The sequence below is a fragment of the Solanum pennellii genome, chromosome 2 (genome assembly GCF_001406875.1).
Source record: "Solanum pennellii chromosome 2, SPENNV200".
In the NCBI taxonomy this organism is placed as follows: domain Eukaryota; kingdom Viridiplantae; phylum Streptophyta; class Magnoliopsida; order Solanales; family Solanaceae; genus Solanum; species Solanum pennellii.
Genome location: NC_028638.1, coordinates 56,691,904 through 56,707,657, shown reverse-complemented (window position 1 = coordinate 56,707,657; position 15,754 = coordinate 56,691,904). Strand labels below are relative to the sequence as shown.

General features: G+C 34.6%; 2 protein-coding genes across 4 annotated transcripts in view; one reads left to right on the top strand and one right to left on the bottom strand.

Moving 5' to 3' along the window:
• The window catches only part of LOC107011176 (RNA-binding protein Musashi homolog 2), an 8,515-nt gene extending 2,730 nt beyond the window's left edge, over positions 1-5,785 (top strand). For 2 of the 3 annotated variants that reach the window (XM_015210562.2, XM_027914333.1), the window contains 11 exons: positions 977-1,042; positions 1,221-1,286; positions 1,556-1,641; positions 1,736-1,781; positions 1,888-1,942; positions 3,168-3,244; positions 3,361-3,502; positions 3,712-3,860; positions 3,965-4,069; positions 4,622-4,774; positions 5,374-5,785. In XM_015210562.2, the coding sequence (XP_015066048.1) occupies positions 977-1,042; positions 1,221-1,286; positions 1,556-1,641; positions 1,736-1,781; positions 1,888-1,942; positions 3,168-3,244; positions 3,361-3,502; positions 3,712-3,860; positions 3,965-4,069; positions 4,622-4,774; positions 5,374-5,436 (1,008 nt within the window). In that variant the 3' untranslated portion in view covers positions 5,437-5,785. The remainder of the gene's footprint in view (positions 1-976; positions 1,043-1,220; positions 1,287-1,555; positions 1,642-1,735; positions 1,782-1,887; positions 1,943-3,167; positions 3,245-3,360; positions 3,503-3,711; positions 3,861-3,964; positions 4,070-4,621; positions 4,775-5,373) is intronic. The other variant, XM_015210563.2, reaches the window with a different exon arrangement.
• A 158-nt stretch (positions 5,786-5,943) lies between these two features.
• LOC107011175 lies at positions 5,944-9,451 on the bottom strand. Its single transcript, XM_015210561.2, has 5 exons — positions 9,275-9,451; positions 7,963-8,557; positions 6,951-7,260; positions 6,570-6,651; positions 5,944-6,481 (listed from the first exon to the last, which is right to left on the bottom strand). The coding sequence occupies exons 2-5, from the start codon at positions 8,504-8,506 to the stop codon at positions 6,284-6,286; spliced, it is 1,134 nt and encodes a 377-aa protein (XP_015066047.1). The 5' UTR covers positions 8,507-8,557; positions 9,275-9,451; the 3' UTR covers positions 5,944-6,283.
• Positions 9,452-15,754: the final 6,303 nt, after the last annotated feature.

The window sequence follows — 15,754 nt, the reverse complement described above, 5'->3', positions numbered from 1 at the left end:
CCACCCCCACTCTAATAAAAATTATTTTTAAAAAATATGTTCAATTTCATAATTATTTTCTACTCTAGTAAAAATAAAAGATGTTCCTCAAAAACATTTTTCATTCATAAATCAAACACTAAAAATCATTTCCGGAAAATATTTTCTACCCACCAACCAAACATGAGAAAATAAGACCAAAATCTACTTGTTTTTCAGGAAAACATTTTTTAGGAAAACATTTTCCATGAAAACATTTTTCTTCGTACCAAACACACCCCTAGTCTTGTTCGTCAAATTGTCTCATGAATTATTGAGTCATTCAAGTTCTATGGTTAGTTTTTAAATTGCAATATTTGCTAATATGGTATTGCTATTGAGATACTGGTTATTTATATATGCATTAAATATCTTCAGTCTTTTATATTAATTGGCGCCTCAATTCAAAGAGGCGAGCACAGACCCTTGTCGTCTTTCGCCTTAACTTGCATTCCATCCCAATTTTTGTGATGCTCTTTCCTTTCTATTCATTCTTTAAAAATGACATTTTTCAATATTTAGTAACAATTTAACTTTAAGCTACCAATTTTATCCCTAATGAAATGATTTATATGATTTATAGGCACACAAAAATCTATAGCTTATATTAGACCACAAGTTCCAAAAGTTTTCCTTTGTTTCTAAAATTCCATGCAAAATCTAATACCTTCACATAAATTGGGACGGAGGGAGTACCAAACATTGCCATGTTTGTGTATTTTGATTCTGGTGTGTTTCCCCAATCATTTTATTGATTGCTTTTGTGACAATTTTAAACATAAAATCAACAGTGTATCAGGAGATTGATCCGTTTTACTAATTTCCCAAAAGTGTGCTGTCTGGTTTATATAGTTAATATATATTTGCATTTTAGTGCTTTGAAAGTAAATGTGCTTTCTGGTGCTAAATTTCTTATCATCTTACTGAAGAAGACTAATGAGTATTGATCTTCATCTAGGAACGTGCTACTGGTCGTTCTCGTGGATTCGGCTATGTCACATTTGCTACAGTTGAGGATGCTAAGGTGATTTTGGTTTTAATTTGGTTTTCATGTCATTGTTGCAATCATATTTGCATACTATCCTCCAGTAAAACTTTCTTACAATGTATGGCCTTGTTCTTCGTCCTTGGTATAACTTATTTATGATTTTGTGGTTTTGATGCGAACTTGATTCCTACACTTATGGATTTGTATGATGCAGAATGCATTGTCTAAGGAGCACTTTCTTGGAAACAGAATGCTAGAAGTGAAAGTGGCGACACCGAAGGTGCAATGCTCTTACACTTAATGAAAAAACTTTTCTTTGTTTCTTTAGTATTTCATCCAATTCTGTACTTTTACTATCTAGGCCAACTATTAATATATTGTGGTGGCTTGAGTTGATTAAAATGGAATGGTTATCATGGTTCATATTGATTTCTTCATTTGGTTGGACATGAAAATTGCATTATAACAAGTGAAAGCCCATTTTTATAATCGTTGTGCCTCTAAATACTTTGTAAGGTCTAGTACTGATGCTACTAATTTTTTTGGCAGGAGGAGATGAGGGCTCCTGCAAAGAAAGTGACCAGGATTTTCGTTGCTAGGATTCCTCCGTCTGTGTCTGAAGCTACTTTCAGAGGGTATTTGTGAAGGATTGCTTTATTAAGATTATTTCTAGCTGATTGGTTGTTTCATTATTAGAATTTAATATCCTTATTTGATTTTCTTTTGCAGTTATTTTGAGAAGTATGGTGAAATAACAGATCTGTACATGCCAAAGGTTCCCCGGTCTCGTTGTGTCATTATTACTTCATATATGTGCTGTCTTGTTCTGGCATTAAATCATAGGATTCATCATGTACTAATTAATCTTACCCAATCTGCAGGATCCATCTACCAAGGGACATCGTGGAATTGGGTTTATTACTTTTGCAAATGCTGGTATGTCTCCCATCCTAATTTTTTGCAGTTTTTTCTTTATTTTCCAGGTATTTTCTGGCCACATTCAGTTTTTCCTCTGCCTAATATCTAGTTAATGGGAACAGTTTTTTTAATAAAACATAGGAACTTAATTTTTGGCAGGAATTGTATCTTGTAGGAACTGCCTGGGTAAATCCTATGTATCCATCTTATATTTCAGGGAGGGAAAACATTGAGTGTTGTAGTTGCAATATTTTTCTCTGAAGGTGTCTGCAGTGCATTCACTCTGACAAGCGCTCAATTAGTGCAGTTAATTATTAAAATCTGGATCATCAGTTTACCTTGATTCAGCATAAGTTCTTCTAATTTAATTGTTATAGATATGAAGATCTTCAACCTTTATGCTTTAATCCATTACTCCAAGAAATTCACTTTCTTGATATTGTAACATTTTTTGTCATTTTGGAATAACAGCTCACTGGTCAGGTGTTTAACCCGTGACCCAACAACGGTAAAAAAACAATTAGGAGGTTAACAATATTCCCCTTAATTCCACACTCTGTATATTGCCTCTCGGGGTGCTTATTTTGAGCGTGATAATGGGGTGATGAGAAATGAATTTGACATTTGAAGAGTTCCTACTGTAGATCAGCATAATATTTGATTTGATCTCAGCCTTGATTCTTTCGCTAGTTATTTTGGTGTCAATTTGTATACCCCCACCCCATCCGGAACTGTTCCACTGGCAGTCTAGTTATACATTCTAGGTATTTTGACTGACATGCATCTTGTTAGAATATAATTAACTAATAAAGTGTGTTCTCTCTTAAGTGCACGCAGAGGTCCTGAGATCGAATCTGACTGCCATCCTATCAAAAAGAATTTCCATGTGCTTGGCCATGAAAAAGAATCAGGCCCGCACGTGAGGGGACGTGATGAGAATATAATTAACAAATAAAAGTGTGTTCTCTCTAAAAATCTTAAGCTTTTAGATGAGATGGTCACCCACTTCAACACATCTTTTATCTCCTTTAGAAGTCTTGTAATTGTGCTGTCTCAGAAGAATCAGTTTCGTTTAATTTTGTCTAGGGATGTGGTAGCTACCACCTTGTTTTTATTTTCACGCAGGTAGAGGCAGGGAAGTTCCCTACATGCATGCCTATCATGTCTTCTGCAGACTCTAGTTTCTAGTCAGTTTTGTAATGATTTTCCTTTGAATTGAGTGACTTTTGGTTTCTTTGCCCAGAATCAGTTGATGATCTGATGAGCGACACCCATGAACTGGGAGGTTCCACAATTGTGGTGGACCGAGCAACACCCAAGGCAAGTTATGCATAACCGAACTTTGATGTATCTCCAGTGATATATTCTAGATGTCATTGAAGTTCACATGTTCTGTGATGATTCATTAAATTTACATTTTCTGCTGATGATTCTAGGAAGAAGATTTCAGACCTGTTAGTCGGATGTCTCAGGGTGGAGGAGGATATGGTGCATATAATGCATATATGAGTGCAACTACTAGATATGGTGCGCTTGGTGCTCCTACCTTATATGATCATCATAGTTCTATGTATGGAAGTAAGTAAGCGACAATTTTTTTTTTTATGACAAGGGAAACCCGCAGCTGCTACCCTTTGGGTGCGCACAGGGACTCCTATGCAATAGCTCGCAAACCACAAAAATGAACAGTTAATAATGACAAATATATCTTAAGCATGACACAACATCAATCATGCCTCTTATTTGACACAATTTTTGTACTAAGAGAATTTAATTAAATAAATCAGGAGGAGGAGGTGGAGGTGGAGGATTTCCATCTCGTGGTGGCTTGGGCCAGAAGATCTTTGTTGGTCGACTACCTCAAGAGGCAACAACTGAAGATCTTCGCCAGTATTTTGGTAGATTTGGCCGTGTTTTAGATGTATATGTCCCAAAGGTAAAAATTCTCTTATTTTCTTTCATTTTGGGTAACAGATCTCGTCTCAAGTAACTTAGTAAATTGTTTAGTTCTGTTATGATGGCGATGCTTATCTCCTGTAGGATCCAAGAAGACCAGGGCACAGAGGGTTTGGTTTTGTCACATTTGCTGATGATGGTGTTGCAGATCGTGTTTCTCGAAGGCCTCATGAGATATGTGGACATCAGGTATTTTTTGGGATTCCAGTAAAAAAATATTTCCTTATTCTTTTGTATCTCCCACCCCAATGAAATCTGTAGACCTCGAAGTATCAGTTGACCAGATTTTGAGATGAGACCATGGATGAGGAAAATCCATGGCCTGACGACTAAATGAGGGGAAATTCTTTCCACTCTAGAGCCACTTGATGGATGATATCTTAAAACTCCCTGGCTATTGCCTAGGATGTTCTGCTTACATTATAAGTTTGTTTGAAAGGTTAACTGTTTTTTGCAAAATTTAAATCTATTGAAACTGACCTGGCCATTTACCTGGATGTACTGCAATGCAGCCAATAGAACATTGTTCTGAAGATGATACAGTTTTAACTGTTTGCTTGGCAAACGAAAATATACATTAATGTGAAGTTGGCTTTTCGGGAGTTTGAACTTTTACATGCTGAATTTTCACCCTCCTAAATGTAAAGCCAGCTTGGGTTACCCTTTTGGCTTCACTAATATCAGTGACCTTTCATGTTATGCTATGAGTAGTCTTATTCCTAGTTCTACCTTGCTTTTTAGGTTGCAATTGATTCTGCTACTCCCCTTGATGATGCTGGTCCAAGTAACAATTACATGATGGATCCTCCTCCTCCTGCTCCTGAAGCATATGGGGGATATGGTGGTCCTATGCGTACTTATGGAAGGATGTATGGGGGCCTAGATTATGATGATGTAAGTATTTGAACCCTACTTAGCCAGTCAAATAACTTCAGCTGTCTTGTCTTTAACTTTGACCTCCACGATAGAATTGCTTTTATATTGTTAAACATCTATTGCCATGAAAGGCTTCCACCTTGAGTTTTTCTTTGGCTTTTTCTTTGGGTGATTTTGAACTTCCAATCCTCGCTTCTCCCACCAGAAAAATGGTCAATAACTGGACCTTCTTCCTGAGTCTTTCAGCTGTGGTTCTGACTTCTGCCTGGACTATAATTCAATTTGCTCTCTTTACTGACTGACCTATGCAGTATGCACAACAATGCTATGTGATGCTTTTTATGTAAATGGAAGAAAACACTCATGTTTACGGCATCTTCCTATCGTTTCAATGCGGTGATTCAACTAATGGAGTAATTTTTCTATTTTCATATTTACCATCCTCAAAAAGACAACAATTTATCATCATGCTTTATCATACCTCTTTCCGTTCAGTTTTTTTCTCCAAGTTTCTCACATGGATATTATGACCAGTCTGTTTATTGTTAGTCCTTAATTTAATAGATGAGAATTCTGGTGATAACCTTTAAATATGTGATTTCTTCTGGTTCTGACAGTGGGGTTACGGCCTGGGTGGTGGGAGACCTTCAAGATCAGATATGAGATACAGGCCCTACTAGCTGGCCTGGTTGGATAGGAGGCGGTCAAGATCAGATATTGAGATTCAGGCCCTAGTAGCTTTGTGTTGCAGGAGGTCAGAGGCTGTCTGAATTTTCAATGGGTGACAACAATAGATATGTCATATTTATATCAGTTTATTATTAGGTGGACATCATAATACATATGCTACTAATACTTCCTTAATTTAATTGAAAAAGCAGTGCTGATGGATTGTGCAATTCACTTCATGCTTGATCCTTTGTATTAAATGTATTTTGAAGAAACAAAGAATGGGTGTTAATTCCATATCCAGAAGTAGAAACATAGTAGGTAGTGAAGCAATATAGCAAATTATGTTTTATACTTAAAGCTGAGTTTTCCTGGAAATCCGTTCTGAGAGATGAGTGGTTTCCTGTATTTATGTTTTGTGGAAATCGGAAATTTAAATGCTTCTACTCGCTCCCGCCCCCCCCAAACCAAGATACCGCATCGGGATCGGAAATTGTGTCAAATAAAAGATTTCCAGCTTATCTCAATTATATGTAGGTTGGACTAGTGAAATATATATAATGTTGGTGTTCTAGTAAGGGACATGACTAGAAAATGCTGCATTTTTACGAGTTGTGTACTACAACCAGTCTGTCCTGGCATGTGTATTGTTTCTGGGTATTGTGGAGATATCAGATGGATGGAATTCCACGAGACAGTGATAAGGTCTGAATACATAGCCAAAAGTAGGTGGAATACTGAATAAAGCAGTCAGCAGCGAGTTGTCTGTTCCTTTAGATCACCATTAACAACTGAGGCTCTAGATTTGACAAGAACCACCTACAATGACTTGAATTTTACTTTAGAACGCCTCATGCATTAAGGGATACGGCAAACAAAGCAACAGCTAAATGATGTAATCTTGAAATACTCTCGAAATGGAATGATTCTGTGGGAATCTCTTCTAGGCTGACTCTCCGAAGTTGCACGTCTCATATTTTGGGCCTTCACCTGAGCGTGTCTAAGCTTGTTCAGAATCTTATCCATGGATGCTGACCTCCTCTTTTCTAGTTTCATCTGAAATGCAAATAATAGTTAAGTCTTCTTTTATGCTCGTCCTATTCTTTCAAACAAGTATAAGTGTCTGGATATATGTTTCACGGACCTCAAGCTTTTGGATTTCTGCTTCTGCTTTGGCCTTCTGCAAGTTCTCCCAAGCAGCGATCCTGGCTTCCTCTCTTTGCGACCTTCACAAAATGCACAACCGTTATTCATATATAGTATTTTTGCTCCTTGACAAATGCACCTACTATAGGTATACATATGTGTTGCCAAAAGAATGTCCATCATGCTTTTATTTGTGAATCTAGCAGTGAGGTGAAGGCTGTGTATTTCGCTACTTGGCCCAAATAGTTTCTACAAACTTGTGGAGTTACACATAAGGGCATGTCAGTTCCCTTGGAAATGTAGAATATTTGTATGGAAGGACAAGATAGCTGCATTAGCAAACATAAGAAGCAAAAACAAGCCGGAAATGCATGCTTACTTTGTCATACTCTTTGCTCCATCTACAACATCCCACGGTGAGATAGGCGCACTTATGTCTGGTAATTCTTTCTTGGGTTTCCTCACCCGGCTTTTCCGAGATAGCCCTGAAATTGGGGCTCCTTTGTCAACCTGTACGTCTCTAATCTCGACTTTAGTAGAATGCTGCTTGATCTGCTCCACTCCAGGAGGGATTGAAGATGACCTTTCTTGGGGAGAAGTATGTGTACTGTCATCAGAGCTCATTTGTGTTGCCATGTCTCTCCTCAAAACTGCACAGGAAATAGAATCTGGCTCCTTTGTGTCATCATCTGTTCATTGGATTCATCAACAACAGAATATCATTAAGTTGTAGTGGTGTACTTTACTAAAGACATATCTTTCTCTCTCAAAAATCGTTTCATAACTGAACAATGGCCTTTTGCTGGTAAACTTAATGCTTCACAAACTTCAAACAAATGGCCTGAGTGTAGTTAAGAAGCATCAAAGTCATATTTTTTAAGATGAACCAACACTACTTGCAATCCTAGCATAACAAGATGATTATTCATCTAAATCAGTTTATACAATTGCATACTGCTTTTTCATCCGTCATATAGCACATAAGTGTAGATTCATATGATAGGAAGTCCTCAACACTTAGATCTTGTGTCACGTGAGATATTGTCATCATCACTTGCTAAAACTTAGGAGGACAGTCACTGAACTTCGATTAAACTTCTGTTTTAGCTGGGTTTCTCATCAAATTCAAGATCCGTGTATTAGCTATTAGTTATTCCCGATCCTAATTCTTAATCTGCAGGCTACAACTTCCTCCTTTCAAGTGTCTAAGACTCTTATAGCTAAGTTGACTTAAATAATACATTTAAACCTGATATAGAGACAGTAGGACCGTTGAGACCTTCTTTTGCAAGAACTAAAGTGACAACAAATTAAGATTCACCAGAATTAGGCTAGTGCTTCTCTCGCGCTATGACAACCAGTACAAAGCAGGCAACGGAAGAAATGCATACCTGGAGAGCTTGGTACTGAAGATTCACTGAACAAATCTGACAGACCGGGAGCACTGGTTGCTCGAGCCATAGCATTCTGAGCATATCCACCAGCACCATAATGAATGGATACTCCATCAGGCACCAGTACACCAGTTGTAAATGGTGAATTTGCAATGAAGTTACTTATACCTCCACTTTCTAGGACTGGCACAGAGGGCGAATAGTTCGGTAAGTACATTAGGCCAGGCGGCCCAAGAGGTCCACTTTTTGACTTGGGTCCCCTGTAGGTTTGTGCGTTTGGAGTCCTCGAAAGACCATAACTTGACACTGGGCTAGTAATCCACCTTTCAGCATCATCCCATTTTGAAGGCACTGTCCTTCCACTATTGAAAGGCATCAATGCAGTGGTACTAATATGCCTCCTGCCGCTGTTAGTCGGCAACGGGACTCGTTCAGAACTCCATCCCTTCTGAAATCCTCTAACATTATTATCTCCATATTCTGGTGTTGCTGGGCTTGTATATAAACCCGAATTCCTCAAGGAAGTAGAATTCTGCTTCATGATTCTCAATAATGGCAAAATGCATGCCACATAAATCTTGGAACAATAACCCTATCCAATTGGTTAAAACATTAAAGACCATAAATCTAAACTAGGCTTTTACTATCACACCACCACTATATATCCAAAATTAAAGAGATGCTATCCAGGTATGTCCTCATTTTGTCTTGAGCAACACAGAATTACTCCCAAAAAAGGTATAAAGATACTCAAATCTTGAAATTTGTGGTCAATTTTGGCAATTAAGTAATTTAGAGGTTACAGTCATCACAAAGTCAGGACCACTGGAAAAGTTAAAATGGCCAAATATTGGCAGTAGTGGAATAAATTTATTACTAGTAGATTCAAAAGAAAGTTGACACCTGAACAAATTTTTATTCCGCTACTTAGTAGCTCATTCAATTAGTTGACTATCTAAACTTCTATCTTGTTGGTTAGGGTTCGATTCTCAAGTTGTTATCCCCTCCCATTTTTCCCTAAATCTAATAAACACAAGAAGATTTGAAGCCCCCTAAATTTAATTAACAGTATCTTCCGTCCCCAGAAGGGCAGAGGAAGAAGTAGAAAGAAGCAATCAGCAAGAAAGTTGGTTATTCCTATTACCACTTATGTACCTCTATTATACAAAGTTAAAAAGTAAAAAAGTGCATGTTGCAGGACCCCTAAAAAGGATGAGAAAAGTGCGGGGGGGGGGGGGGGAGAAGCAAAAAAGCAAAACAAGTTTCAAACTTCTACAGCAAATAAATGTTGATTAAGTGAAGCTTTTACCTTTAACTAATGCAGAAGAGTTCAGGCTTTTACCAACTTTGAGTTGTGGTGCTCACAGCTGATTAGTGTGAATGAGTGTGAAGAAAATGTATTGGTAGTGACATCCGAAACAATAATTTAATACCCAGAGAGAGAGAGAAAAAAAAAACAGAAAAGGAATAAACAAATGGGGAGAAGGGTCACCACCTAGTGTGAAAAAAAATCAAAAAACTTAATAATGTATATTATGGGATGTTTGACTATTAGGGCCTACAGGTACCACGAGGGCGAGGGCCGAGGGTTCATTTGAATCTTCTTAGATTAAAAAAAAGTTACATTATTTAAATTCTTTTATTTCGCATATATTTACTTTTTTATATTAGTAAAAATTTTAATTCCGTGACCTGTGAAATTGTCGTACCAAAACATTAAAAGGGAATAGAAGAGAAGTTTCGTAAGTATGGAAAAGGAGAGGACCGACAGAAGCAAGAAATGGGTGAGGGTTGGCACAAACAAATTTGTCCAAAATAAATAGGCATTCCCACGTGAGTAAGCTTAAATTTGGGATTATACTTTTTGGAGCATTGCACCTTAATTTCATCCATTTCTTTTCATTGACGCATATCAATTATTTCAATTGTGATTACTTTTTATTAGCACATGATTTTGCATAGATTATTGCTTTTATATCAATTTTATTGACGGCTATAAGTCACATCCTTTTTTTTTTTTTTAAATTTAAGTCTTATCTTCTTTTTTTATTTTTGAGGTGGGGGCCTGTAAATATAGGAAGAAGAATGGAATGACATTTATACCCTACATTAAATTAAATGACTAGAGAAATTCAAACAAATAGGCAGAAATTCCTAGGTCCTACCATACATTCCTAAAAACAGCTTATAAGTATCTCTGCCTTCTATTCGAACTTTTAACTTGGTACAAATTATGAATTCTCTTTTATAAAGAATTACAAGTTGTGAAGTTGATATCTACCTAGGTGATGTATATGAAGAAGTTTAACTTATTGGTCGATGTATAAAATAAAAGGGAAAATTGTATATAATAACAAATTAATAACCTAAAATAAATAGAGTAGCTAGGGTTGATTTAATTGTGCTCCATAGCAAACGTTTGCGAAAAATTGTCAGGCGCCTCTCTCCCAAATATCTCGCTCGCCACTCTCCTCCAATGTCTCGCTCGCTTCCTCACTTTTTATATAAACACAAGCGTATAAAAATTGTTTTTAATTGTATAAAGCAGAGAAATTAATTTTGTTTTTTAAAAATACTATAAAGTTCAAATTTTTATTTTTTCACCCCTGTCCCCTGCCCCACACCCACTACCATCCCAAATAAAAATTATTTTTAAAAAATATTTTCAATTTCATAGATTATTTTCTACTCTAGTAAAAATAAAAGATGTCTCTCAAAAACATTTTTTATTTATAAATCAAACACAAAATCATTTCCGAAAAGTATTTTACTCACCAACCAAACATGAGAAATAAGTCCAAAATTTACTGTTTTTCTAGGAAAACATTTTCCATGGAAAAATTTCCTTAATGCCAAACACACCCTGAGTTGAAAGACTTATAGTTTTGTTAATTAAATGATACTATTTTATTTGACGTTTTTAATAGTAACTATACTAGAAAGAGGTCTCTAAAAGAGGGTGTGTTAACTTTGCCACAAAGGTTTAAAATCTGAAGAAATGGAGGGAGTTAAGGCTCAAAGTGATTCTTGAGTTTTTATATGGAGCACTAGTAGTCCGTCATGTTTGCAATATTGGTGCACTTTTGGTCCTCCTCCAAAATTTTACCTATTTTTTAACATTGATTTTATCCATAACCTATGTATGGGATGTGCAATCGTCATTTTATATATTTAATAGAAATAACAACTCTATATGAAAGTATGTGAGAAGAAAAATACTTTGTTTTGTTTAGTAGAAATCGTATTGCAGGTAAAGTCAAGAGGTTCATCAATATAATTTCACGTGCAATAGTACAATTTTTTCTTTTCCTGCAAAGTCATATGTTAAGATGTTTTTAGTTTAGCTGCAGTAATATTTCTAGTGAACAAAACAAGTTTTTCTTATCACTTTCTCTCAGATAGAGTTATTATTTCTATTATACATATAAAAAGACGATTGGACATTCCTTATATAAAATTTTAGACAAAATTGATGCTAAAAAATAGGCAAAATTTTATGGGAGGATCAAAAGTGCACCAATATTACAAACATGAGGGATTATTAGTGCTTAATGTGAAAACTCAAAGGATCATTTTGAATCTTAACCCAAAGTTGAGGGACTATTTTGAGCCTTTACTCAAAGAAATGAAACTTTTTTAACTCTTTCTTATTCTATTAATTTAAGCTTTGATGGACAACTTCTTTTAAACTTGAAATTAACATAACCCAACAAATAATATTATAATAATGATTTCCCTAGAAATGAAAGAGACAAGTCATATACGTAATAGAATAAGCTAGCATGGAGCGTATGGCTAGCTATGCTTATCGTGTTGATATAAGTTTTCTTGGGACAGTAATCTAATCTTATGAAAAGAATATAAAAGGAAGTGTTGTAGTAAGGCTACATATATAATTTTGGTCAAATATTTAAACAGATTTCTAAACTTGTTAGGTTTTTTCTCTCAGGTATCTCAACTATGTTATGTTTCTATTGAATCATTGAATCACCTATAATATATTTCTTTTAAACACCGTTAGCTGATGTGAAATCAGATTTTGCGAGAGATATTGATAGAGGATACATATGTTGTTCCAAAACTCATTAGTTCAATTGATAGTGAAAACGTTCGAGAATAATTGTGTTTTACTTCAAATCATTTGAACACATTAGAAAACAAATGAGACTTTGTTGGAATTTTGACCCCCAAATTTGCCTAAGGAACAAGTATATTCTATATGTTTCTTTGCAGATTACATCAGTTACGTTTTGTGAAGCAAATAAAATAATGACACAATATTTTATCGTGGAAAACCCCAACTCATAAAGGGTAAAAATCAGGACCTACAGCTCTATAGGATTTAACTCCACTTTATTAAACTCTGAACCTCAACAAAAGATTACAAGCCTATTTAACCTAAGGAATTATAAACTCTAATTCCAAGCTAAGAAATTATAAACTCTAATTCCTAGCTAACCAAGACAAAAACCCCCAAGTTAAGTCTTCTACCGTCCGTCAAGTTTCTCAAACTTGTTAGACGAATCCTACACACACACTCGATTGTAATCTAAACTCTTAATTACAATCTTACAACTTTTCCTTACAAATGAGCAACACTCCCAAGAAACTCTCAAAACTCTCTCAAACCTGATCTTCTCTCTATGTAAGTGCACAAATCTTTCTTATGAAAATAGCTCCCTATTTATAGATCAGAATTTCAACAACTCCTTGTTTGATTCAACTTCTTCTTTGCCTCTACAAAACCTTGTTGAACTCAATTTGGACTTCCTTTTGTCTTTGCCGCAACAAAAACTTACGCTTCTTTCCTTTTAAACTATGCCGCCTCAAACTATTTCCTTAAACAAGTAGGAAACAATTTTCCTTCTTTGTCTTGACCGCCTCAAACTATTTCCTTAACCAAGTAGGAAATAGTTTTTCCTTCTTTACTTAAACCTAGTCGAACCCAACTTGGGTTAAGTAATAACTTCTACAAACACGCTTTCTAATTTAACTTGGATTCATCAAAGACGTGTTACTGCCTGCGACATGTTACTGCCTGTGTCTTTGCCGTTATACAACTTGTCTTCCTATGTTACTGCATGTGTCTTTGCCGGTACACAACTTGTCTATATGACTTATCTACGCAACTACGACATATTACTACCTGTGTATATACAACTTTGTCATAGTTCAAAACAACTTCTTTTCACAATTAACTATACAAACTATTTTCCTTAAATAAGAAAAACTCTACTGAAACTTATTCCGTCTTCGACTTGGTTAGCACAACCTATCACGTTAGCAGCACAACCTATTCTACGTACTTTGGCAATCTTCAAAATAATCAGCACTTCTAGCGTCCGACAGACTAACACACAGTTTGTCTTCATCCCTTCAATCAAAATCATTACAATACGAACATAATTGAAGACATTTACAGTAGAAAAGTCTATCAAAATCCCAAGAATTGTTTAGACATCCAATTGGTTAATAACTGAAAAGTTAAAAAATAGAGACATAATACATAAATATGACCTATAGCTTGACATTAGTTGATAATTATGACCCTTGACTTTGGATGTACACAAGTAGACACTTAAACTTGTATGCAAATGAACAAGTAGACACATGTGTCCTCCGTGATACGATACACGCAGGACACAAAATTCCCATGTAGGGTGCCATGTAAGACAAATGTGTCTGTTTGTTCAATTTTATACAAGTTCAAGTGTCTACTTGTGCACATCTAAAGTCAAGGATCATAATGCAAACTGATGCCAAGTTAAAAGTCATGTTCATATATTATACCAAAAACAAAAGTTACCTATAAACAAACAAATAAAATGGAAGTAAATCGCACATGTGAAGTACCATGATTTTAATTATTAGTCGATAGAAATATAAGATGTTGCTTAATTATATAGCTGTAAAAGCTAATTTATGAATCTCTCCTCAAATTCCAAAATCTTATCCCAACTAAACAGTAGAAATTAAGTATTAATTTCAATTAATAGAAAAGCATTCAGCAACCAAGTGGAGAATTTGGTATGTGTTGGTTCTTCTTTTGGAAAAGAAAGAAATGGACTAATGCCAAATAATAATATTTAAAGTAAAATAGCAAGTTACTTTATGATTTTCAGTTATCACTCACAAACTGTTTAATTTAATCAGGGATGGAAGTATTTATTATAATTGCTAGAAATGGAAACTCTTTTCCACTAAAAGAAGGGAAATAAGAAATGATCACCTCTCTTCTGGACACAAGTCATTTTCCCTCACAATTAGTCTTTTAACTAAGTATTTAGAGTATTCTAAGATTTATGAATATTGTGACAAATTTAAAATTCGTAAGTTTAGATTCTATCTTCTGACCCATCAAACCAATAAACAGATTTGAAATAATAAAAAACATATATTTGATGAATATTCTTCAATTGCACAATTTCAGCCAAAGAAAAATCTATATTCTTAAGTAGTTAGTTTTATTTTTTGAATAATACTCGAAAAGACATTTCTAAAAAATATCTTGGCAAGGAAACAGAGAGGTTTTAGCTTTGCACCACATAATTGCTTTATTATTATAACAAACCACATGGATGAAGACTTGTCTAAAATTTTATACCACAAAACCATAAAAAAAATCCAAAATCAGTCTTTATTTCCCTCAACAAGGTCTCTCTCCTCTTTCATTTTGGTGGAAATATTAAGTGGCCAAACTCGTAGATGAAGTACTTTTTCTAATATAAACTATGAAAAAATATTTAGCATTTTATCACAATTTTTATTGATAAGTTTGGAAATATATTATTTTTTGTCGAATTATTTTCTGGCTGTGTTCTGGACTACGTTGTAAAGTGTATGCCATTTAATTTATTTTGAATGTTCTTTTTTTTGTTTTTGTAGGCTAGTCAATTTCAAAATATCCTAAACCTCATGTTATGGTATTTTGTTTGTTCCATTTACTGCCCCACGAAGAAACCACAAAACCGTACTGTGATTATTTTTTTAAAGATTTTATTATTTAATGTATCTTTATTTAGTTGAAATAGCAGTTTAATATTATTAAATATAGATATATCCTTTTTTTATGTGAAGATGACTTATTATTAAAGTTTCAATACTTAATAATCACCACGAGTTATCTTTGTACAATTACTATGCAAAACACTATTAATAGTGCCACTAATAATTACCTCCAAAACCTTACAAACTCTATTATTATTATGATTCACAATCATCATCATTATCATTATTAATTACTATAATCGTGTTACCATCAATGATCATAATCGTTACAACCAAGATGTACACACCGACTATACCCTTATAAAATCCATCGTTTATCTCAACCATCATCATGTTATATTACTAAAATTACTTGTTATTACCATCACCAATTAACTTCACCTTTATTGTTTGACAATCACCATTATTAACTAACATGATCACCAGCTATTAGATTAACACCAATTACTCCCATCACTTTATAACCTAAGATGAATAGAATATTTAAATTGTGGTTTATTAATTTCTTCATTTGAGGAAATAAAAACTATATAATTAGATGTAAATATAACATCTTGACATTTAAAGACATTTGAATTAAAAAGAAACAATCCTTTAATTATACAAACTTCGTCGTTTCCTCTTTTTTAGACCACTAGATAGAGTCCACTATCGGGTTAATTTGGATTCTCCTACATATAAGCCTAAAAAATACTACGTATTATTTTTTGAGGGTCAAGTCTCAAAATATTTTTTTAAAAAAATCTAGTTTGATTTGGTACGAAATTTAAAAAAATAAAAA